The sequence below is a fragment of the Salminus brasiliensis genome, chromosome 10 (genome assembly GCF_030463535.1).
Source record: "Salminus brasiliensis chromosome 10, fSalBra1.hap2, whole genome shotgun sequence".
NCBI classification, from domain to species: Eukaryota; Metazoa; Chordata; class Actinopteri; order Characiformes; family Bryconidae; genus Salminus; species Salminus brasiliensis.
The window spans coordinates 29382302-29406971 of NC_132887.1; the positions used below are offsets into that span (position 1 = coordinate 29382302).

General features: G+C 40.9%; 1 protein-coding gene across 1 annotated transcript in view; it reads left to right on the forward strand.

The window, feature by feature from the left end:
- ccdc9b (coiled-coil domain containing 9B) overlaps nucleotides 1-24670 on the forward strand; it is a 42529-nt gene that overhangs the window by 456 nt on the left and 17403 nt on the right. The window contains exons 2-5 of the mRNA XM_072688895.1: nucleotides 11251-11358; nucleotides 12746-12850; nucleotides 14948-15091; nucleotides 15429-15578. Of these exons, the coding sequence (XP_072544996.1) occupies nucleotides 11251-11358; nucleotides 12746-12850; nucleotides 14948-15091; nucleotides 15429-15578 (507 nt within the window). The remainder of the gene's footprint in view (nucleotides 1-11250; nucleotides 11359-12745; nucleotides 12851-14947; nucleotides 15092-15428; nucleotides 15579-24670) is intronic.

Genomic DNA, 24670 nt, shown 5'->3' on the forward strand with positions numbered 1-24670 from the left:
AGAGCACATGACATGAATGGGTAATGATGATGATGATGATGATGAAGAAGAAATGTTGCATATATTCTGCGCTGTCCCTCTAACCAGATCATTTAACATTCAGACTTAAGATGATTAAATTTCTAATTATTTGGTGAAACTCACCTTTAAGGGGCTCTGAAATGTTAGGTGGCTAGTATATTAACATTGGCATTGTTGATTTAACAAGTGTTTGGTACGTGGAAGTACATGGAAGCAAGACCCACATAAGTAAAACGGTGCCTGAGAAAGCGTATCGTGTATCCTGATAAAATCAGATATCGGCATATTGCCCACACATAGGGTCTGATAATACTTTGGTTATAATAATGCATAAGTCCGCCTCAGAAGTTCCTTACTTCTATAGAGCTTGTGATTACGCCATGATATCTGAAACAGCACGAACGCCCCAAGAAAAATGCTGGCCAACACCTAGACTGTCATATAACAGTCTTGGCTCTTATTTATTTATTTATTTATTCATTCATTCATTCACTCACTCACTCACGCCCTGAAGTTCTAGTTGCACACACCCCGCTCACTAGCGGAGATCTTTCAGTTAGCTCCCTCAGCTCTTAATATTTTTATTCTATTTATTGTTTAGTGTAAATGATTCTTATTCTGATACTTTTGGAGGGAAAAGGAAGCTGAAAGCCAGAGAAGAAGGAAAGGGTCAACCGGCGCAAGCATGGCTGTGGTCCTCTGTGGCCCCTTTAAAGTTTGGAGAGTTTGGATTAGTACCCGTGCTAAAGTTAAGATGTAATTCCAAAAGTTAAATTAATACATTGCTTTATTTAACACCATCTTTCATTTGAAAAGCAGACGAAGGCCGATTCACATTCTGTATGAACAGCTACAATAGAAAGTAAAATGCAAGCACAGTTTTTCCAGTCGAGAATAACTGCTCGAGTTCCTAACGTGGGCGTGCTGCAAGACTCAAGAGGTCTGAGCTGACCCTTAAGCACCTATATGGAATTACATTTGACTTGGTGTTATCTTTGACTGCATGCATGGTAATAATTGACTACAGCGACTTGTGTTTATGTATTTAGCATGAACAGATACACAAGCGTAAATGACAGTGCTTGCTCCTAGATGGGCCTATAGTGAAACACTATGTCCTGAACTGATGTAAAAGGAAATTAATAAAAATCGAAAGTTCTTTTAAGCTAAGCTTAACTGCTAAAAGCCTGGGGGTGGTTGTGAATGCATTTTTCTTTAATAGATTTTTTTAGTATGCTTCTAAACCTTTTATATTTATTATATGAATATCACTAGTGTCTGTATATGGTAGCTGTCCAATGAAAAGCATGCACGTCCAAAATAGTGATTGTACAGAAGAAGGCAAAAATGTTCATAATTTTAAATGGTACTTAATGTAAATTATCCAAGTAATGTAGAGCATTTCTATTGGTCCATTCATCCAGAATGATTTACACAGGGTACAGAGCAGCTACAAGGTTTAAACCATGGAGAAAACTTAAATACATAGAAGGAGGTGCATGTGTTTCAGTGGACAGCAGCGATATTTAAATAACTGCCCTCGTCTCTAGTTAGTATTTTCTCTTTGGACTCATGCCTGTGCTATATCTGGGGTAATGCGATGCACAGTCCACATCAGGCTTAAGACTGAACGAGTCGGTTAGGGAAACAGAAAATGTAACGGTTATGAAGTCAGCAGAGACAACAGGCGACATCAAAAGATATGTTGTTGTTGAACAGTGATTGTGCAGGGTTTTGGGAGGCACCCACCTAGAGGTGGCCGATTATGGTAAACATATTATCATGATTTTTAAGACATTTTTTTTAATATACAATATTTATCTTGATCCACATGATCGCAGACAAAATTCTTCAGTAAAACTATTCAGTTCAGAGTTAAGATTTATTTTATCTGCTGCTCTTCATCCAGTTAAATTAGGTTTTTTTTCCTGTTTGTAATGAAATGTGCAGCTAAACCATGTTCTTTCAGCACTGGTGATATCTTCAATTTGCTTAGAAAAGCATATTATGTATTAATATGATAAAATATTGTCCTATTGCCCACCCCTAGACCCACCACATCAACCCTTTGATTGGTGAGGGTAAAGTTCACACAAGCTTATAAACCTATTTATGAAATGGCAAAATATGATAAATATATATATATATATATTTTTTTTAGTAATTCACCTGCAGATGAGAGTTAGCCATTTACTAAAACTTTAGAGAGCCATGTTCATGTGTTGCTGCTAACTAACTAAAATACAACCATGTTGAAGGTGTTTGTGTGCACACATCTCATAAATACTCAAAAAGTATACAGAAATAATTTCTAACACACCTTCCCTATGCAATAGTGCACAAGTAGTACCACCTGCTGCTCTCCAGAACATTGTACAGTATGGAGTACACTGTTTCTTAAAAAAAATACACCACCATAATGCGTACAACCGAGAGCTCTGCGCGAGGCTCAGCGGTCGCAGGACGCTGCAGCTGCTTGTTCAACTGCTAGATGGCACTATGAAGGTTGTGCATGGCTGCAGAAGCCTATTGCAGCCAGTGTTGTACTCTGCTCTGTGGGCTGTGTTCATAAACTGGTACTTGAGAATTGGTACAGTATTGCCAAACATAATGTCACGATACTTCGATATAGCTATTTCCCTACAGCCCAAACCAAATGAACCCAATTAGAAAGAAATTATTAGAAGTATTTAGGCCTCAGAGAGGGGCTGGCTTGTACTTAGTATGGATTCTGGATTTCAGTCTTAATAGCATATTAGTCTTAATAACTGTGTGTGTGTGTGTGTGTGTGTGTGTGTGTGTTAGACTTTTAGACTGTAGAAGAGTAAAAGTGAGTAATGGGCTGCTTTGTCTTTTTTTTGGGGGGGGTGTTGGCCAGCACCATGGGAGCAGCGAGAGGGGTGGGGTGGTAAGTTTAACTGCAACTGAGTAGTGGAGGGCGAGACACACAGGAGGGTGGGGGGCAAGGGAGGAGTGGCAGAGGGAGAGCAAGAGTGAGAGAGAGAGAGAGAGAGTGAGAGAGGGACAAAGTGTGTGTGTGTGTGTGTGTGTGTGTGCACGCGTGAGTGCGAGTAAGTGGGCCGTTGATGTAAAATTTGTTAGCAGGGACGCTCCCGCTCCCTTTCTCTCTCTCTGCATTCGTTGGAGATTTTGGCTCGCAGCCTGCCGGGGTTTCATTTGTAATCGAGGCATGCACACACACTCCATGCAGTTCACTGTGCCTTCTCGGCTGCCTTGCGTTTGGAAGCAACCCAGGTTTTGCCGCTGACATGGACAGAGATGTGAGTGTGTTTGTTTCTCTCGCTCTCTCTCTCTCGCTCTCTCTCGCTCTCTCTCCTACTTCTTCCCTCCCTCCCTCCTTCCCTCTTTTTGCCTCATTCGCTTAGCTCTAGGTGTCATCTGTGTCTCTCAGTCTTGTTCTCTTTTTATCTCTCTCTCTCTCTCTCTCTCTCTCTCTCTCTCTCTCTCTCTCTCTCTCTCTCTCTGTCTCTGTGTGTGTGCATGTGTGTGTGTCTGTCTGTCTCGCTCTCTTTCTCTCTCTCTCTCTCTCTCTCTCTCTCTCTCTCTCTCTTTCACCCCTTCTGTCCAGCTAAAGATGGTTGCTGAGTGTGAGTGCGGTGCCGTGTTCAGCCCTAGGCTAGCTGCCACACAACACACACCCCTGTCCACATGCGCAGAGCTAGCAGTGGCTGCTGAAGAGGGAGGCCTGTGTTTTGGGCAGGCAGGCAGGCTGCTGTCAGCTGATCGTCTGGGGCTAATATGTTTGGATATTTGCCGTGTGACATTTCAGAGAAGGGGTAGGTTATTTTTTTTTGGGGGGGGGGTTGTTTGAGTGTGTTATGCTGGGTTTGTTATTCTGGGATTATCATGTCCTCTGTTTCTTCCCCCCCAGTGCACCCCCGTCCCCCTCCAAAATGCATTAGTGACTCGTTTTTGGCATGGCCACTGGGACATTCCCTACCTTCTGTTGTGCGGATTTATGTGTACGCCGTGTTTGGTGGTGTGGTGTGGGTTGTTTGGGTACCCTGACGACCAGAGCTGCAGTTTCCCCTGCCTGTTAGACACTCTACACTTCTAAACGTCAGCCTTCGTGATGCAAGCCCCTATGTCTTGGCAGCTATGCCTTATTAAGATGTTGAGTCATGTGGTGGTCTTTTGGCATTCTTGCTGATGCTATATTTCAGGGCAGGCCTAACCGAATTTGCTGATTACTAAGCTGTCAATCTGTCTCGGAATGCTAAGGCGGCCGAGAACGCAGGGAATCCTAACAGAGTCGTTGTGAACGTACTAGGCTTCATTCTATTAAAGTCAGCTGGTCCAGACTTTAAAGAGCCCACAGAGTATGTCAGCACTGTTCAGGTTTCGAAGTGTACCATTCACTTACACACCATACACACTTGTGGTCAGAGGTTTGCACACACTCATCATGGACCTGTTAATGTCATGGTAATGTAGGGCTCTCTGTGGTTTCTTTGAACTGTTCTTTTTCTGGGGCACAATGAGTGACAGCATGCATCTTTAATGAAAATATAATATGCATAAAATATACATACTTATATAGCTAATATTTGGTAAAATGTCCCTTAGCAAGTTGCACCTGCCCTGTATGCTTTTGGTAGCCATCAACAAGTATCTTTCAGATGAGCACAGTTCAATTAAATATGTTGACCAGACTTTTAAGCATAGTCTGCATATTTTCAATAGGGCTGTTAGCCTGCTTTATTCATTCCACAACTGTCTTTGTTGTGTGTTTGCGATCACCGTCCTGTTGGTGCACCCAGCTGTATCCAAATTTCACCAGTCTGATTGATTGGTGTCATACTGAAGAATTCTGAGGTAGTCCTCCTCCTCATTCTTCTTTATTCCACTCACTTTGTGCAATGCAGCGTTATGCTACCACTACCATGCTTAACAGCGGGTACTGTGCTGGTCACTTTATCCATCTTGAGGATCAGGATTATATCTGGATAAGGTTAAACCACATACAAATGCAAGTGTAAACACACCCAGAACTGATATAGATCTGATCTCTCAAACCACTTTAGGATGTGGTCTGAGATGCGTCTAAGACGTGTTTAAACCACGTTATAGCATTGTAAACACTACCGTCTCTCTCTGAGACTGAAACTCCTCCCAGAACAGCTGAAACACAATGCAAATTTGCAGTTCCTTCCAATACAGCAAACAGATTTCAGTCGGAATAACTGGAGAGACACATGACAACGAATGCATGTGTGTGAAATTTTACCAGGAAACAATCCAGTTACTAGTCACATGAAGTGACCAGGGGAGTTTTAGAAACCACCCCCCCTCAAAAAACAGCATTATACATCTGTTAAGGATGATGTCACTCATTCTGCTCCAGTAAAACACAGATTCAATGAAACCATTAAAGGACCAATATTGCCATGAACAGTGTCCATGATGACTGTATGTAAACTTCCCTGGGACGTTCCCTACCTTCTGTTGTACGCCATGTTTGGTGGTGTGGCGGGGTTGTTTGGGTACCCCGACGACCAGAGCTGCAGTTTTCCCTGCCTCTTAGACACTCTACACTTCCAAACCTCAGCCTTCGTGATGGAAGCCCCTTGTGATGTATCGGCAGCTGCATGGGAACTAAGCTGCAAAAACTGCCCAGATTTTGGATAATTGACTTGCTTGATCACAGTGATTGTCCTTTGCCTGCTGCTTGGTGTTTTGAAAGAACAGTGAAAATACATAAAGGCTAAATTACGAGGAAATATTGTTTTTGGTGATCAGATTTGTCTGGTTGAGGCTGTATCAGGTTTGTTGATCGTTCATTTATCAGAGCTCAGTAAGTACAGAGTCATTATCGTCATCAATACTCATGTAAGCTATCAGGGCCCTGGATTTCATCAATGATTTCATCATACCGCCCAGCGCTGGTATAGGTTAGGACTCCTGAAGAACTTGCAGATGTCATGTGTCAGAAAGGTGTTCTGTTTATCTGCTTCTGCTTGCAGCCTTTTCCCAGACTGTGTTGGCAGAGGTAGCTCTCGCACTCAGAAAAGCAGACTGTAAGTTGTGACTCACTATTCTGCTTTGAGGGGAATGTCACATGGACCAGCGAGGATTCTCTTATATCATCCCTGATGTGACAGCGGGTGGTCAGCAGCTTTTCGTTACCACCCCCCCTCCCCCCTCCCTCCATTCCGTCTTCCTTCCTGTCTCTCACTCTCTTGTTTGCTGACTGGCAGATGATGAGGGAGGTTAGTGCAATGGAGGCTCTGTCACAACAGGAGCTAATTGTGGCCACTGTGTTGGGAGTTCTCTGCAGTTTTGCCGATGACATAATTGGCAAGCGTTCTCGTCTTTCTTGGAGGACGAGAAGATGCCTGATGCTGGAAAACAAGAACGTCACATTTTCCCTGAGCCTGCATTCTTCACCTGTTAAAGGGATAGTTTAGCATCTTTATAGATTACAGTATCTGTGCTACAGGGGCAGATATGCATAATAACCACATTTTCTCTTATCATGTTTAGAGAACCTGTTCCCTTCAAATTATGTGTAAGTATCTGATAAAAAATAACACTGATCGCACATAGTTCAGAAGGCGGTTGTTTTGGTCAAAGAAGAGGAGCTTTTGTTGAAACTGACTCTCCTATGGAAAAGGCAGTGGCATGTACATCCTTTACAGCACTGTACGAGGCAGCAGAGTGAATTTAGCCAACAAACAATCAAGTCTCCTTTGCGTGGTCGGAGACATGGTCTCCGAGCCCCGTTGTTTCGAACACAGTTGCGTCACATTGGCCGCATGCCTTATGATGCGAATGACTGGTATAAACCAACCTTTAGGTGGGTATAGCTGTACACTGCAACTGGAAATAAAAAAAAGATACGAAACAAGCATTCTGTGATGATCTTTCTCAAAATAACAAAACCTTGTATCTCCATTTTTTGCTGTTTTCACTTTTTCTGTTATTCTTTATATTATGGTGGAAGTGCATGATTGATGGACTGATAGAAATGATCCAGAATTACTTGGAATAAACAAGTGAACGACACTTCCATTTAAAGCTAAAAAGCTTTATACAAGGTTTTTGTTGGATGACAACCACAGTATGTAGTCAAGTACCAGCAAATGCCAGGTTAATTTCAAATGAGGATGGACCGTAAGCTCTGTTTTCTGTAGTTCTTATGTGTGTGTGAGACCGATGGATATCGTTGTTCTGTACTAGGCTTTTGGATAGTTTGTTTAGTTGAATGGAAATCAATTTTTTGGTGTGAGGACCCTATGAAGGCTTTAAGAAAATCGCTGTAATGTTGTTATTTTTATAAAAGTGGTTCTTTATGGAACCGAAAATGGTCCTTCTGCACGGCATCACTCAAAGAACCCTTAGTAGGCACCACATATTTGTAGTGCCTAAATCATGCTTGTGTGTTTTTTATGGGCTGTATATCAGTTTCCTAAAGTCGTGGGAAACCCGTTTATTTGAGCTAATGGTCCGCACCACAAGACACCGGATTCTAAATGGATTTGGCTGTCTGGAATAGAACCTTTATTGGCCCGGTTCCATCCCTCTGTGCTGAACGTTTGACTCCTCTGCTTTAGGTGGTGCCTGTTTCCAGGATAAAAGATTCTTGTGAAGTCGAGGAATCTCCTGCACTGTGAGCTGACTCCACAGCAGATGGGATTCGACTCTTGGCCGTCCCTTTTTTATCTGAGGGCGTTTCTTCTGGTGCCTCTTCACACTGTGCAAGTGTCCTGAATCATCTCCCGTGTCCCCACCTCACTCTCTTGCTATTTGTCTTTTGAAAAGCAGTGCTCAAAAGCGGCGTCTGGTGCACGTCTCACTTCACAGCCCATGTCAAAGATGAGGCCTACCCAGAGGGAGTTCTTGGAGTAGAGCAGTGCCCCTCCCACCAACCAAACCCACCCACCCACTGATGTCATTGAACCAAGCCCATGACGCCACACTGAGCGCCCCCCTCTCCAGTTGTGCAGAGCACTCCTCGCTCTGCCGATTTGTCAGACATGTGCCCTTTAGCCTATCTTGCAGCCATTTAAAGAGATGGCATTACTCGGCGTTCACACAGACCATAACTGAGGCTCCCTTAGTGGAACAGGAACGCGGTGCAGTTTCAGACACGGTTCCGTAAGCATGTGAAGACAGTTCTGGTGTAAAACACAGTCAAAGTACAACACTACTGTAGAACTGAACAGTTCAATTACAACTGACCAGGATTTTTACTTTGTTGTCTTATTCGATTTGTAGAGACGTGATCTTTATTGTTATGATTGGTTGCAGTTGAGATCAAGTCACAGCAGCATCAGCAGAACTGTATGAATTATATACTTATATTAATGATATTTTTGAGTGAATATTATAAACGGTGCCTGTAAAGATATATATATTTTTTATTAATATGTCAAAGGTCTCCTGGTGGCCTCCCTCACTTGGTGGACTTTTTTATCCATGCCCTGACTTATATACTTCAATCAAAAAAATCAAATCTTAAAAACCAACAATAGACAGAAGTTGATTGTAACTTTTATAAAAAGACCATCTATGTGACTTCACTTGATTTATATGGGCACAGTAGTTCAGCCTTCGTCATGCAACTTCTGATTTGTGAAAGCCATCTCTTTAAATCTGCTTTGGGCTGAAAACTTTAGGTTTGATATTAATCAGTCGACGACGTTTAACACTGACTAAGTAGAGGTATGGTGCCTGAGCTTTTTCTGCAGCTTCTTTAGCACCTGCAGTTGTAGTTGCTGTTACATGTCCCAATCTATTTTTTGGTTAATGGATCTGGTTTGGTTGATTATTTTGTTATTATTGAAACGAATAATTGATTATTTGGGTTATGAATCTCTCAATTGCCAAGAAACTCCTATGTAGCCATCAGATTTTAAATGTAGCTTGAGTTTGTTTTATGCACAGTGAATTCCTCATTCAGAAATTTTTGCCATTAAAAAAACCTTTGTATTTATTTTGTTCTGTAATTTCTAAAAAGGTTTAAAGTAGCAGCAGTAACAAAACAATCAGTTTTCCCATATTGTTTCAGTTCAGAGAAATGGAGACAAATGAGACACTAATTTTAGCTTTAAGTTTGAAAGGGTTTTGTTACTACAAAATTTTTATTAGTGACTTTTATTTTCACACACAATGTTTACGTAGCGTGCCATTTTTATCCACACCCCATTCACATGACCGGCAGCGTCCGAGTCTGTATGTTTTCACTGTGTCCAGATTGAGGCGGTTGTTACTGTAAATTATTAAAAAGTAGCAGTGTCTGGAAAACTGTTTTCCACACTGTTATAGTTAAACTTTAGCGCTCAATCCGCAAAAAGAAAAAGTGTGATGTCACCAACTAATTGCCAGTTCTGATTCGATTAGATCTTTGTGGTTTTATAAATGATACAGCCACACAATTCAGGCAAGATGTGCTGCTAATTAATATTGAAGTAAAATCACTTTGTATTTAGTAGAGCGTTTTGTATAATGTGAGGTTCTGGACGGATCTATTTAGTTTAGTAGTCAACGTTTTTGACTATTGACTATTTGACTGTTACGCTCCAGGGAATAGGCAGTGTGTTTCTTACATTACAAGAGTTGCAGTAAAACACTGCAGTGAAATCTCTTAATGTATGATGTTTATAGATTTTATTCGCATGATTTGGTTTTGTACAATGTATTAATTAGAAAGGTGTGCAGTATGTCAGCTGGGAAACTGTGGCGTTTCATCAATAGAAAAAAAAAATCAGCCATAATTAAAGAGGTGGCAGTATATTTCCACACATGGTTTTGGTGGCATGGGCAAAAACAGCGGATAACTGACAAACGCCTGGAAGGATGGCAGCTCAAATGCAGTCAAACCTCAGATATCACACAGGTTTTCCACACTGCAGGCTTTTAATCGTTTTATTCTCTTTGCGGCTCTGAGCTGGGAATAATGTGTGTTAAAGGAGGATACCAGATGGTTCTCTACTAGAACTGTGAAAACAAAGGAGCAGAACTGGATTGGGCTTAAAATAGACCGTACCAAATCCATTCAAATATGCCTGCATCGACAAGACCATTCTGATCCGGCCCTAAATATTGTAGTGGTTCTTGTTGTCATCTTCTCATTAATGGGCATTGCAAAGTGCTCAATAATCTGCAGATGTAGAAAACTACTACTTAAAAACCACAAGGAAAGGGATAGAAAAATAGAATGGCTTAATGATGCGGCAATAACGAGTGAGGATATGACTCATTTAATGGATGTCTCAGAGGGCCCACTCACCTGGAAGGCAGACGCTTGTTCTCTGGAGCTTAATAGTCCGATGTAATATAAATAATACTAAAACTGCCATTGGTTTGAAAGCTACAACGGGGATTTGAAAATAGTAAGGTGATCGCTTTGCTGTTGCCGGCTTTGAACGCAAGAATGTTTTGAAGAGCTCTCATGCTCTACTGTTTACATATTTGGAAATCTAGCTGGAAGGTGTACTTTTCAACAGCGGCAGTATGCCGTACATTGTCATAAGTCCCTAAATTAAACTTGACAAATTACATAAGTAAAGCTGTTTGCACAAAGCTTGAGTAGCTTAAACAGTAATACTTTGCTAGTTTTAAGGGGGAAATATTGTATTTACAACCTAACCTCTAGCTGTAACCCCCCCTTTAGGGGTTGGGTCATCCCTCTTTTAGAAAATGTGGCATAGGTGTTCTGTTACTGGGGTCATTTGGTGATCTTTGTTATGGTGGTTATCCATAATTTGGTGTGAGGTGGGCGGGTGGGGGGGTCCTGGAGAACATGCTTGCATGTGGCACTCGTGCTGACAGCATCAGAATATTTAGCACGCAAGCCGATCATGTTGCATGTTTGAAACTGACCCCAGTAATGGGGTGTCCATCTGCAGAGGATTGCACAGCTGAACTCTATGTCTGGTCAGCATGGGAAGGTTTAGTCTGGCGTGTGGCACTGTTTGGAGAAGAGATTTAGATGGAGCATGTGGTAGAAAGGGTCTGCTAGGACTGTAGAATGGTCAGATGTATAGTATTGATGGCAGGACCTGGAAAGAAGCACATAGGCTTGGATGTTTCTCTGGAGCGACTGGAGTATTTCAAATACCTAGTTCTTGTGTCTGAATCAGGCTTTTCTGTTGCCTATGATTTGGTGGAGTGGAGTGATTGGTTTTAGTCTAAACAAAGTGATGCACATGATTCATATGTTTAAGACAGTTTTTATCCTCATGATTGAAATGGTCTTGCTCACAGAGCCCCACAGACATGATGCTGCTGAAGAAGGAGCAGAAGGATGCTGAGCTGGATAAGAAGATTGAAGCTCTGCGCAAGAAGAATGAGGCCCTTATGAAGCGGTATCAGGTAATAAACATCTGATTATTCCTCTGGACTGTAACACCAGAAATTAAGGCTCTCAGACCAATTTTGTGCCCCAGCACAAATATTAGGACTCATTTTGTGTCATTTTTATTCCATCAAGCCTATTGTGTGTAGTTACCTCAAATGAACTAGCAAATTGGAGACTTTTCATGAGATGGATGACTGGGGGGCTGGAAAAGGAAGGGAAAAAGGAGCTGTAAATACTGACTGAGGAGCTCTGTTGTTCAGACAAAGAGGCTGTTCCTAAACCTAATCTACATGCTAATGAGCCTGGTAATGTTTGTGACCCCTTTCTCCTATATCAACGGTTCCAAAAGTCTTGCCCTGGAGGACGCCGTCCTGTGCATTTTTTTTTTTTTTTTTTTTTTTTTTTTCTGGCTCCTGTCATACCTACTAATTAGCTAATGTACAAGTCCTTCCTGAGTTCAATTGTGTTAACAGTAGGAAAACAAAACCATGTGTGAGGCAGATGGCACTGCAGGACCAGCTTTGCCTGCTTACACATTACTAAAATGGACATGCTTGTGTTTTTGGTTAGAAACCTCCAAGATAACAGTGTTTTTGCCATGGTTTGATGGTTCTTGTTATTTGTTTAATAGATCACACTTTATCAGCTTACACTCTAGGCTGAATACGTTTTTTTTTGACAATAGTGGAAGTCTCTTTTGTTGCGATATAGAATGGTTTCTATATAAAGAACCATCTAAAATAGGTGTTCCACCATAGCAAAGAACCTGTAAATCAGTCAAACATGTTAAATGGTTCTTTGAGTTGTCATGGTTGGATGCAAGACTTTTGCCTTTACTAATGAATTCTTAAATCCCAAAAACATACAGAATTTACTTTTTTTTTTTTTTAAATAATAAATTTGGGGAAATCCAATTTCAGTTGAAGATGACCTGGTAAGGAAAATTGTATTCAACTTGGCATAGGTAAATAAAGCATTTGGTATGTGGAATGGTTAAACCATGAACCTTAACACAAAATCTGGCATAAAGCCCACTATCAATCCACAGCACAATCCACTATCAAAAGCCCTTCAAAGCTAATTTCAATGGCTCCAGTCCCATCATAAAAGAAAAAGCTCATTCAGCCTTTTCTCATTCTGAGGCCAAATAACAGATCTCATTAAACAGATCTCATTCCAGATCACTCTGGAAAAAATACTAGAACTTTGTGTTTATTGTCTTTTCTATTATAAAAGACTATTCAAAGTTATTTGGTCTAAAAGTTATTTGGATTAATCAGTGCTTCGATATGATTGTTGGCATTGTTAACAGCCCTTGAATGAAAGCCAGTGGGACTGGGGAGCATGCACTAATTTCCATAAAGCTAACAGACTTTGTTCTGGCCTGTGTTGGATGCTTAGGAGGTGGAGGAGGATAAGAAGCGGGCGGAACAGGAGGGCATGGCCCTGCAGAGCCGTAAGGGAAAAGTCGAGGACCTGACCATTACCATCAACAAGTCTCCCACTGTGAGTTTCTTTTTATTCTTTTTCTGTCTTTTTTTTATAAGATCAAACTTATTTTTATGCTTTAGCCAGTGTCATGTTCTGTCTTGGCCATGTTCACGTTACAAGGTTAAAGAGGCTCAAGGTGTAGAAGGTTTAAAATATCAGTATATCAAAGTTTTGCTTATTATGTCTTGCAAAACTGTAACTATTCTCAAAAACACAGTATTGATTTTTAAGATTATGGCAGACATTGGTTCGTTCTGCAGTGTGTTTAAACCCTGACTACTAGATTGCGGTGTTGTAATGTGAGTGTTTAAATATTACAATGGTTTAAAAAAAAAAAAAGTGCAAGATCATCTTACTTACAATACCACAGAATATTGACTCATAACCCCTGTATTGTGATACATACTGCTGTGAGCCTGTAAGGCAGAAAGGTTGTAGCTCTGTAGCCTGACAAAATCAGGAAAGTTGTTGATTTACACTGCGTGCAAAAAAATCACTGCTGCGCTTTCAAACACATCATTTTCAGTGAGATACATGGTGCAGATGCCAATTTTCCACTGCCCGGAGCTCACAGACATACGGGGTCATATAACGTTTAGAAGTTTTCAGCTTTTGCACGCTGCGCATTGGCCGAGTCCCAGCGCAGCCAGTACGAGAGCAGTGGGTGTTTCTGGTAGTTCCCTCCAATGTTGAGGAAGGGCTAGTTTGATCTTTTTCTGAACACATGCTGTACAAAACCAGTCTGAAAACCATCATAACCTATCAAGAGAAAGTTTAGTGTGGAGCAGGTGGCGACCCAAGTTGGTCTTAAAGGTTTGTAGTTACCAGAATTTAAAAGGTAGCCATTGAAATAAACTTGAAAGATAACATGCTGTCCCCAGCTAGCAAGGGGACATATGCAGAGCCTCCCTCCATACAGAGAGCGCCTCTCCCTTTTCTGCCCAACCGGCAAGTGCATTGCATACCGCAAGAGGAGCGTGTTCAGTATGAAAACAACTTAATTCATTAACAACTTAAGTTCATCATAGCCTTCTAGCTCGTTTACAGGGATAGCCTACTTTGTCATGAAAGTTAGCATTATGTTGCTATCTTATTTTTCGAACGTTTTGATTGGCTTTGGTTATTGGTTTCTGTAAACTAACACTATATGTATCGATACAGAGTATATCCAAGCTTAAGATCCGCGGGCTTCCTGCCCACTCTGTACATTTTGAAAATGCACTTTAGGGGGTTGATGACAAGCATATGGAGGCAGGGCCTAGTAAGCAGGCTAGTCAAGTCAAGTCAAGTCAAGTCAAGTCAAATTTATTTGTATAGCGCTTTTTACAACTGTTGTCGTCACAAAGCAGCTTTACATAATTAGTACTTAATAAAGAACAGAGACAGAGAAAAAAGAAGAAATAACATGAAGCGTCAAAGACCCCCGTGAGCAAGCCAACGGCGACAGTGGCAAGGAAAAACTCCCTCAGAGCTGGAGGAAGAAACCTTGGGAGGAACCAAGACTCACAAGGGGGACCCATCCTCCTCTGGCCAGACTGTTTTAGACATTAATGATAAAAATTACCAAAGCAGATACAACATAAAGTTAATAGTGTTGATATTAATAGTGTCAGACAGGCACGAGTCCATCTAGGTTTCAGCACGGCCACCAAACAGGCAGCAGCAGCTGGCGGGTGAGCCATGGGTGGTGGCAGGTTGGGGGGGGACCCGCTGGCCGGACTGGTAGGTGGCAGCTGGTTAGATGCAGGTAGAGGGGACCTCAGCGGGCAATCTTCCTGCAGATCGGGCTGGGTGGCCATTTACTCGGGGAAGGTAAAGAGAGAGAACAGAGCCAATCGGAGCCTTTTCCGCTTTGTACATTGCAGTCGCGATGAGTGGGACCAACAACTTTCGATAGGTTTCAACCACAGCAAAAATGATTTAGAACAGCAAAAGGGTCATTTTATTGTTATAATGGTATATATTTTTTTGTTGGACAAAAATCTGCAGAGTTTTCTCTCACTTTAAAGCAAAATTGACCATAAAAATAACTGTTTGTGATGATATGTGAAATGTTGACTGCAAGTGAAACAAAAATCAAATGTTATTCTTTCCTGTTCCCTCATGGTGCAGGAGAAGCGTGTGGTGACCAAGAAGGGCTCAGGAAGTGTGAGCCCCAAAGGGCAGCAGGAGCAGGGAGAAGAAAGGTCCGGCATTTTCAGCAGCGGCCGAGGAAAAAGGAGGCAGCTGCTCGTTACCACACCAGGAAACACCAAGGCAAGCCTGGGACAGTATTTGTATAACATTGTGTGAATGGGTGAAGGGTAGCTATGAAATCATTATTGCTAATTGGTGGTTTGATCCTCAATTTGAATTCATGTGTTGCTCAGCCTTCGAACTGTGTTCACTGGCAGTGCTCTCAAGTTCTGCTCTTCTTTTGGGGTGTTGGGATTGTTTAGCCCACACAAGCTGAGACAGATGTAGAGTAGTTATTGATTTGTTATAAATTGTCTGCAGTGTTGGCCTCCAGCTACTGAGTATAGCACTATGGATTGCATGTATAAAAACTGTGATGTTCTTTGTAGAGTTCTCACTGGGAGATCTGTCACTGCAGGGGAAGAGGGTGGTCAGTGAGCGTGTGGACAGGAGGAGTCCTTCCGGCCCTGTTGGGACGAAGTACCCTACTGAGGATAAGGAAGAGCTGCTGGATGCTACTGCAGGTGGACGAAACTGTGTAAACACCAAGAGAACCACTGGAAACCAGGTAAGGTGACTTTTGAAGGGGTGCAGAGATGCTATATCTGGGAGGATGCTCAGTATTCAGCAGGGCTGTGCAAAATTCAGAATTTCAGAATTTAATTTAATTCAGTGAATGAATTTGAATTAAATCCACCATCCAGAATGTTGAATTGACTTAGAATTACAAGTGAATTTATTGTAATTCAGAGAAATTCATTCTTATCACATATCAGTCAATATGTAATACTTTTAACATACATTTTCTGTGGTTTCCATTAGTTGTAGGAATTGGCTCATGATTTTCTTTTTATGTGTGTTATCATTTTGCATACTGCTGTAATTACAAAAATCTAAAATACAAACCAGCTCTGTCCCTCAATTAGCTTATTTCACAGTGTACTCCAAACAAAATGCTAAGTACCTAAATGTTTGGAAAACCAACATAACACGGTATTCTGGGAAATTAAGTGCTGTCCTATCATTTTCCACAATTTGAAAGTCATTCCAATGTTAATGATCTGATTTATAGCATGTTTTAATGTTAATTTGGGATAATAAGAAAATAGGCCTATTTACAGTAATAAAGTATTGTGTACATAAAGTCAATACAACAATATATTTATGAAATAATGTTGTAATCATTATGATGTATCATTCTGTGGAATTCCAATTCTACTTCCTGCCTTTTACATTTTAATTGCAATTTCACTTCCATTCATTCAATTCATGAATAAAATTGGAATTTCTGTGTCATTCTCAATTCAATTCTGAATTTTGTTCAACCCTGCTAGTCTGTGTAGGTGTATGGTGGGTGTTTGGGTGCACTGGTTTCTTTGGTTTTCATGACCAGATACAGTTTCTAGACAGTTGTCACACATATAGTTCTTGGTTACCGTGCTTGTTGTGCTTGCTGAAAGGGGCTTTGGAGAGGTGTCCTTTACTTGAAATTGTGCTTTCCTTTTTTTCCCCTGAACGTACCTCTCCTTAATGCGGCCTTAAAAAATTCTATCTTGGGTTCATCAGCCTACAGGACCTTCCTGAAGGTCTTTTCCAGTCAAACAGGGGAATTTGCCTTTTTAGCAGTCCTACAAGAAGTTCTAGACCTCAACTTGACCTAACGTAATGTTGACCAGGGGTCAGATATATTTTGAAATGTTGATATGTAAATAATTGTGCAGTAAATGCATTGGAAAATAAATACTATAAATACTAATATTTTTTAGTAGTCTAAATTTAAATGATGACAGCATCCAAAAAAAAAAGCAGCAGTTATAGCACATGACCGAAGATAAAACTATACAGCCTGAAGAGCTCTGCGGTGAGAATAAACATTAGATCCCCACTGTGAGCTGAGGAATAAAAGTCTGGGCAGATGAGCAGCTCAGTTTTCCTAGATCTGTTGTTGGGTGGTGACGCACGTTTCTCTTAGCTGTGAGCCTTCATGTTCTCAAGAACTGACCATGTGGCTCTCCTGAACAGGTCTTGGGGGAAGTTGTTTGAAATGTTGGGACTGTACAGATACGTTTGCTTTATGGATGAGTAGCAGTATGTTGCCGTAGTCGGTAACTAAGAATATACTGATGCAAAGTTTTAAATAAAATCAGCCAAACAAGTGGCCAAGAAATTGGAATTGCACACTAATATTAATTTGCTAATTTGAAAATAATGTCTGTAGTTACGTTTGATATATAAGAAATGTAATGTGATTCTTACATGTGTTTTTAGAACAGCATGATGATTAAATTATATTTTTGCTTGTTTATTTATTTATTTATAATTTTAAAGTACTAATTCCCTATGGACACACACAAGGGCATGCCTCAGAATCCCTGAAAGTCTGTGCACCCTTTCCACTTCACCCCTCTACTCTTTTTGTTTTAAATTATTACCTCCTCTCTAGTGGCGTCTGGGTCGCCTCGCTCCTTGAATTTCCAGCGTCTCACGCTCGGCTGTTTTGAATAGCCACCAGACATGAAAGCATGCCCCTCCCCTAACTCTCAGGAAAGCCAGACTGTTGCACAGAGGGATGGTCTGTAGCTGATTGACGTGGAGGCAGACACCCCGATAGCCATTCACAGTAGTTCATTGCCTCTGGCTTTTGAATATTCAGCAGGGCTTGTTCAGTTGTCTGGACTCTAGAAAAGCAGCGTTTCAGCTGTTCCTCAACTCTTTTACGAGCCTTAGTTTTGGTCTTTGTGTCCGTGTCTTGGTCGCCTTTGCTCCAATGATTGGTACTTCTGGGATTTAGCAGTTCTTTAGTCACACAGTTCAATGCTGAATCAACCATTTGATCCAACAGCCCAAACAAGGACCGTTTCACTGTGTTAACGCATCACAATCCTCAAACTGTGGAAAATGGTTTAGTCAATCCATACACAAACATGTCTCAATCTAGTGAGTACAAAAAGATTGAAAACCTGTCCAGGTGTGGTGCTGAAAAGCCTTAATGTTTTTCGGGTTGCTCACCCCACCCTTTTTGTCTTTTACTTGTTTTTAGAAGCCTTATAGACAAATGCATCAGTTTGTGAGGTGTAGATGTAGAAACATGTTAAGAGATGAAAAAATGAGAATTTGACAGACGATGAAATGCAGAATGATAACAAAATCATTGCTGAATATTTGTTAAAAATTAATTGGACAGATGTTTAGATTTGAACGATATATCCAACCAATTTTTCATGATGGTTTTGTTGTACTCCAGAAGGGACGAATGGTTGTTGCTGGGATACTGTGCTGAAATGTCTGCATCTTTTAATGAGCGTCTAAGCCTGCTTATGTAGTGAAAATCATTGGGATGCAAAAACGAACCACCTCCTTGCTTTTGATTTGCATTACTGGATGTTGTCGGTTGTCTAAGCAACACCTTTTACTATTTTTCTGTATTACCCCTGACTTGGTTTCAATGGTTTCAAATCTCATTCAGATCATCTATAAAATGTAACAAAATTTGAATAGTTTATAATGGTATATTATACAGTGTCAGAAACCACATAGGTGAGCCTACATAGCTGCATAGCTGTTCTATAGGATTTAGATGCAGTGACTGGGAAGTCCACTGAAGAACACTGAACTGCTTTCATGTTCATGTTCATGAAAGCAGTTTGCGAGACTTTAGCTTTGTGGCATGGTGCATCATCATGCTGGAAGTAGCTCTTGAAAGATGGGTAAATTGAATTACTGGATGTCAGTTGTCTAAGCAACACCTTTTACTATTTTCTGTATTACCCCTGACTTGGTTTGGGTGACTGAAATCCATTAGGGGAGAAATAATTTAGGAAATGGTTTCAAATCTCATTCAGATCATCTATAAAATGTAACAAAATTTGAGTAGTTTATAATGGTATATTATACAGTGTCAGAAAACACATAGCTGCATAGCTGTTCTATTGGATTTAGATGCAGTCCATTACAGTACCTTCACCTTCACTTTTTTGTCCTGTCTTCAACCAGCTGCCCAGTTTTGGTAAGCCTGTGTCCACTGCAGCCTCAGCTTTCTGGTCGTGGTTATCCTTTGTCAGCTCAACCAGTCAGTTTTTTTATTTTTTTTATTTTTTATTTTTTATTTTTTGCATCTTTCTGACTAAATCACGCAGACTGTTGTTTATTATTGTTGTTATTGTATATTCTAGGACACGGGCAATATTTAAGCCATGTTCACAGTTGCTCAGATCACTTTTTCCCCCAGTTTGTTGTTTATCTGAAGCCACTGGCCTGCATCTGCATGAATTTATGCATTGCACTGCTGCCACACGATTGGCAGATACAGTGGTCCTAATACAACAATCAGTGAGAATTTATGTAAAGTACGGATTTGGGCATGAGGCCGTTTTGGCGTTGTGTTTGTGCTGCATTGCTTTGCAGGGAGTGTAGGCTGGAATTTAGAAATCTATCCAACTGACGGAGACTGAATTAGCGTTAGTGGGAGCAGAGCTGAGTCATAAGGCAGCGAGGCCCACTGAAGCTCAGTGCTACGTCAGTGTGCTGCGAGCTAATCACTGCAGGATGACTAGACGATCGTGCCAGAATGCTGCAGTCTGACAGTAAGTTTGTAGCACCGTCGCTTCCTCTTATCTGAGCCAGAGCACAGAGGCGATTTACAGCACGCACACAGTGTGAACACTGCAAGAGCGCTACTACACAGAGAACGAGGAAAAGAGCTGACAGTCTGACTCACTGCCTCTTCATACATCTCTTTCTCTCGCGCTTTCTCTCTCCCCCCCCCCCCTCTCCAACTCTCTCTCGACCATGCTGCTGAACAGTAGGTTTTTAATCTAATTAACATTTAGCAGCTCTTTGTTCTGAAAGGCCAAATTATGCAGCAGCCGAGAGAAGAGGTGGAGTGCCAGAGTTGCCAGAGTGGACTCTCTCTTTGTTTGTTTGTTTGTTTGTTTGTGTGTGTGTGTGTGTGTGTGTGTGTGTTATCCCTCACATTTCTCCTTGAACAGAAAGCTTCTCAGCCTCCATTTGAAGTGTGTGTATATGTGCATGTGTATGTGTTGTATGGATGGAAGAAGATCTGTGGACATGCTGTTTTTAAGTACCTGAAAATTCTATATATTTTTTTATTTGCTCAGAAAACACTTTATATTTATGCAAAATGTGTATGCTGTCTGTGTGTAATGAGTAAAATACCATTTCCAAAAAGCACCCCATTAGTCCAAGGTTTTACAACCCCCATCCCCCAATTATCAGTACTCCACTGGCGGTTTTGCATGGCCACTCCACCTGTCAAACCTGCAGTTCTTTTCTTCACAGTAGAAACAGAGACTTGGTCCAGTGTTGAGCTTTACTACAAGCCAATGCCTGAGAAGCCTCTGATGCTGTTGTGGATCTGAGTCTGTCTGATCCTTCCCAGAACCACAGCTCTTCAGTATTCTCCCATTTCCAGTAGTCTTCTGATTGTGTAAAAGAGTTCTACTGGTTTTTCTGTCTTCCTTTTAAGTGTCTTTCTCTAGACATTGTGAGAGGAAACCCCGACGTGCCGTGTTGTCTATATACTGCAGTTGAGAGTGCAGTAACATAGTCTGTTCCAGCACTGCTTTTATACAGACCCAGGGTTTGTAATCAGTCAGCAAACGTTTGCACATCTGAATTGTTGGCATCAAATTTCAAAGCTGATTTACTTCCTTTGCTACAGATCAGCTAGAGGAAGAAAAAGGGAATCCAAGTTATTTTTATCCACTTTTGAACAATTTAAGGTCACTGGACATTGTAGCATTACAGGTAATTAACTGCACATGCACATGCTCATTTTATACGCTACCTCCAAATTTGATATGATGTTTATTTAATCATTATAATGCATGTTTTAGTCAAACATGCTGGTGTTCATTCAAATGAATCAAGGAAACCTGAGACCTGCTCTCTGGTCGAGAATTAAATGGGCAAGCTTGTTGAGGAGAATGGGACTAGTTTGGCAGGGTTTTGGTGTTCAACTAAGCAAAAGGCAAGAACTACTGCGTATTAACAGTGTTGCATTATGTCTGGCCAATAAATAAATAATCAAATAAAATTATTATATGAGGGCAGCACAGTGGCAAGGCAGTGAACGCGTCTGTCGTACAACTCCAGGGCCCTGGAGTGTTACATGGTGCATGTCATGACCAATGTATTACCATCAGGAAAATTTCAAGCTATACACTCTTAGCGAAACAGATCCTATATAGTTACCCCCCCCCCCCAAAAAAAAATATGTCTATATACAGCCATCTACAACAGGTTGTCCATCAATCTGAAGAACCCTTTCAGAATCCGGTAATGAATAGTTTAAGCATCCATGTCTTTTTCAGTAACACTCTCCTGTGCTGTTTTGCTGTAATTCTGCGGATAATTATCATTAGTTTAAGCTTATTTCATGCTCTTACTGCCAATGGATATCATTTAAAATTGCTTAGTTAGTTCCCTGGTGGACAACACTGCACATCATGACCATGTACGTCTTCCAAATATGTGATATTGCAGGTTTTGTTAAAGGACAATGTTACAGGCATGTTGTTTCTCATCTTGTCCAGTGGAGGGCAGTATAACTCTTTAGCCACACATGCCCGTTTAACTCTCATCCATTCCCATCATGTTTTAAATGATGTTGGATTCATGTTTTTCATTAGATTTAAGCAGTTTGAACCGCATGCTACCCCAGCACTGCTAATATAACTGAAAGTTGCATATTGGTCATTTTTGACTAAAATGGTCAGTCCTAGTGCTCAACCCTCGGTCGGTTGCATTTATATATTAGAAAAGAACATTAAATATATTGTCTCCTCATTTTCCCCATGTCTTTCTATTGAGATTGACGCAAAGCAGGAGGGAAAGAATTGAGCAGAGGAGACTCGTCATGGACCTAGTATGACCCCTATACACAGGTATTATCTCTCTCTCTCTCTCTCGCTTCCTCGCACTGTCTGTGCGTTAGTGAGGTTGTCCTTGAGTGCCCTTGTTCCTCTGAGTGTGAAATGAAATCCAGCTTTGAATGCCACAGTGGAACATTGCAGATACAGAGAGATAAACTGAGCCAATAAGAGGAGAGCAGGAGACTGGAGGGGGTTGAGAGTAAACTGTAGCCTCGTGACACAGGACAGACTTTCGCTGCATTGACTGGTCAGCCGAATGTGACCTCCTGTCGAGTCTTTCTCTCATCAATTCCACTACTAACACACCTACTAAAGATGATTTTGGTTGTGCAGTGATATGGATGCCTTTAACTTTGGCAGTGTAAGCAGCTGAAAGGTCCCCTGCTGCATTCTGATGTTCTGCACAACTGCATTGCAGGTGCAGAGTTTGCATTTTAGCTTCAAGCTAATCTGCGGTCAGCGGAAAGCTATCCGAGTGAGTTATGCGCTTTATTAATTTAACACTGCAAAGCTCAAAGTCTAGCACTAATCTTGGCTTCCTGAATAAATCACTGATTATGGCAAATATAATAACGTGGCTTAGTGATGCCCGTAATACAACAAAGAATAAATAGCTGCTGAGTTGAGGTAGAACCGACACTCTTATTTATTATAATAATGTTTAATTAAAAGTATGACTGGTCTGAATATTGAATTTCTTGGTTTTCACTTCTGCCTGTTAGCAGGTCATTTTGTTTCCGAACCCAGATAAATGGCGCAGTCCAGCTTTAAGGCAAAACTGCCATACCTGGGATTTCATATGGTTACGACCAAGCACACACTAAGATGATCAAAATGGGCTTATGCAAACTGAGAGGACAGGGTCCCAATTTTACAAGTAAATGCCAGTGTTCTGTTGGGTTGTGCTGATATGTGCATATGTACTATTTATTTGCATTGACTGTGTATAACACCCTACACACTGAGGTTTAGGGTTCTAAAAAAAAAAACCAAAAACACATACAGATAGCAGTGTTGTGCTCTAACTGTTCTGATTGCAGAAAAATCCACTTTTCTTTTACTCAGACTTTATGCTTAGGATTACTTACAGTATCCCAGTATATTAAATTCTAACCCTTGTATCTTGACGTGCATCGTATTACCAGTATCCTGCCAATACACAACCCTAAAGAGGTGGTAGTCAAACTCCTTTTTCTCTATTCTCGGTATCCGGCTGCTTGAAGGTTATTGGCATCTGGAGATTGCGTGTATCTGCAGCCTCCTGAAATAATCCTCCTATAAATTCTTTGCTCAACAGCTTTTACACTCACCTGTATTTAGGGTTTTGATGTTCAGTGAAGTAAAAGAACTTCAGCTGGATATGAGCACACCGTCCACTGAAACGATCCGTTTGGGAAAAACAGTCGCACTCTGCTAGTAAACTGTTACAAGCCCATAAAAACTAGAGGCTGCAAATCTCAGGTGCTTTTAACAGGCACAGACAGTTACAAGGAGTCACTTTCTTTGTCTAGGACTTACAGTGCTGTACAAAGGTCTTATGCATCTGAGCAGGTGATATACAGAGCTATATGAGCGAAAAGTTTTTTTTGTAAAAATGAATATAAATACAAGTAAACAGTGCATAGGGATCTGTTCAGCTCACTTCGAGGTAGGCAAGTATCACATGTCCTGGAGTGTCTCAAAAATGTTATCTGATTATTCGAGTGGTTATGTACACAGCATGCACCAATTTCTTAGATCAGAGTAAAGTCTAGAAATTAAATTAAGAATTCCAATTCCGAATCCAATCCAGAGCCGGGTTTTAGCTCCGTAATCGGATTATCAGTGTATACTCTTTGACCAGAGTTCTCTCGGACTTCTCAGTCTGCGCATGCGTAAAAAACACTGCTTGCTTATTTCCGGTACCACAGTCTAACACAGCACCCACGATACATACAGTGACGAAACACTTGCTGAAACCAATAACATTGATTGATTGAAGTGAAGGATTGAATTATTCTTCATCCTCTAGACGATCTATGTACATTTATTGTGGTTTGTTATGAAGTTTTGATTTTACGCAGCGTTTACGTCACATCTTACTCTGTGAGATTATTGGCAGGGTGCAGAAGCAACTCCGATTACTGCTTGTCTCATGTAGACCCAGAGCTTGCCGTCATCTGTTTACTGAAGTGCATGTTGAATGTATTGTTTGGATTACTGACAAAATCAGTATTATGAAGTGCATGCCAGTGCACTCGGTGACTTTACTGAAAACACATTATTGCTACTGTTGAAGGTAGTTCTTATTATTTCTGTAAAAGTCATTACATTTAGTCCTTCCATCACAGTGTGTTCATCAGAAGGTTAGAATTTTGTTACCTATTTCTGTAAAGAACATCTAAAATGATATTCAGTAAAGTGTGCACTCACTGGTGAAAAACACAGGGCTCTATATATTGTTTTACATGTTGTCAACAGCATTAATCCAGGTCTAGGCTGGTCCAGAATTAATGGCGTGCAAATATTAATACATTTTATTAATACCAATCAGTCATTGCTTGAATACCTGTATATAGACTGTTGGAGTATTGTTGCTGACCATGTGCATCCCTTCATGACCACAATTTACCCATCCTCTAATGGCTGCTTTTAGAATGATAATGGACCATGTCACAAAGCCAAAGCCGTCTCAGACTGGTTCCATGAACATGACTCTGAGGTCAGTGTTTGTAGTGGTCCTTCCACTCACTGGATCTGAATCTAAATGTGGTCTTATATTCCACTT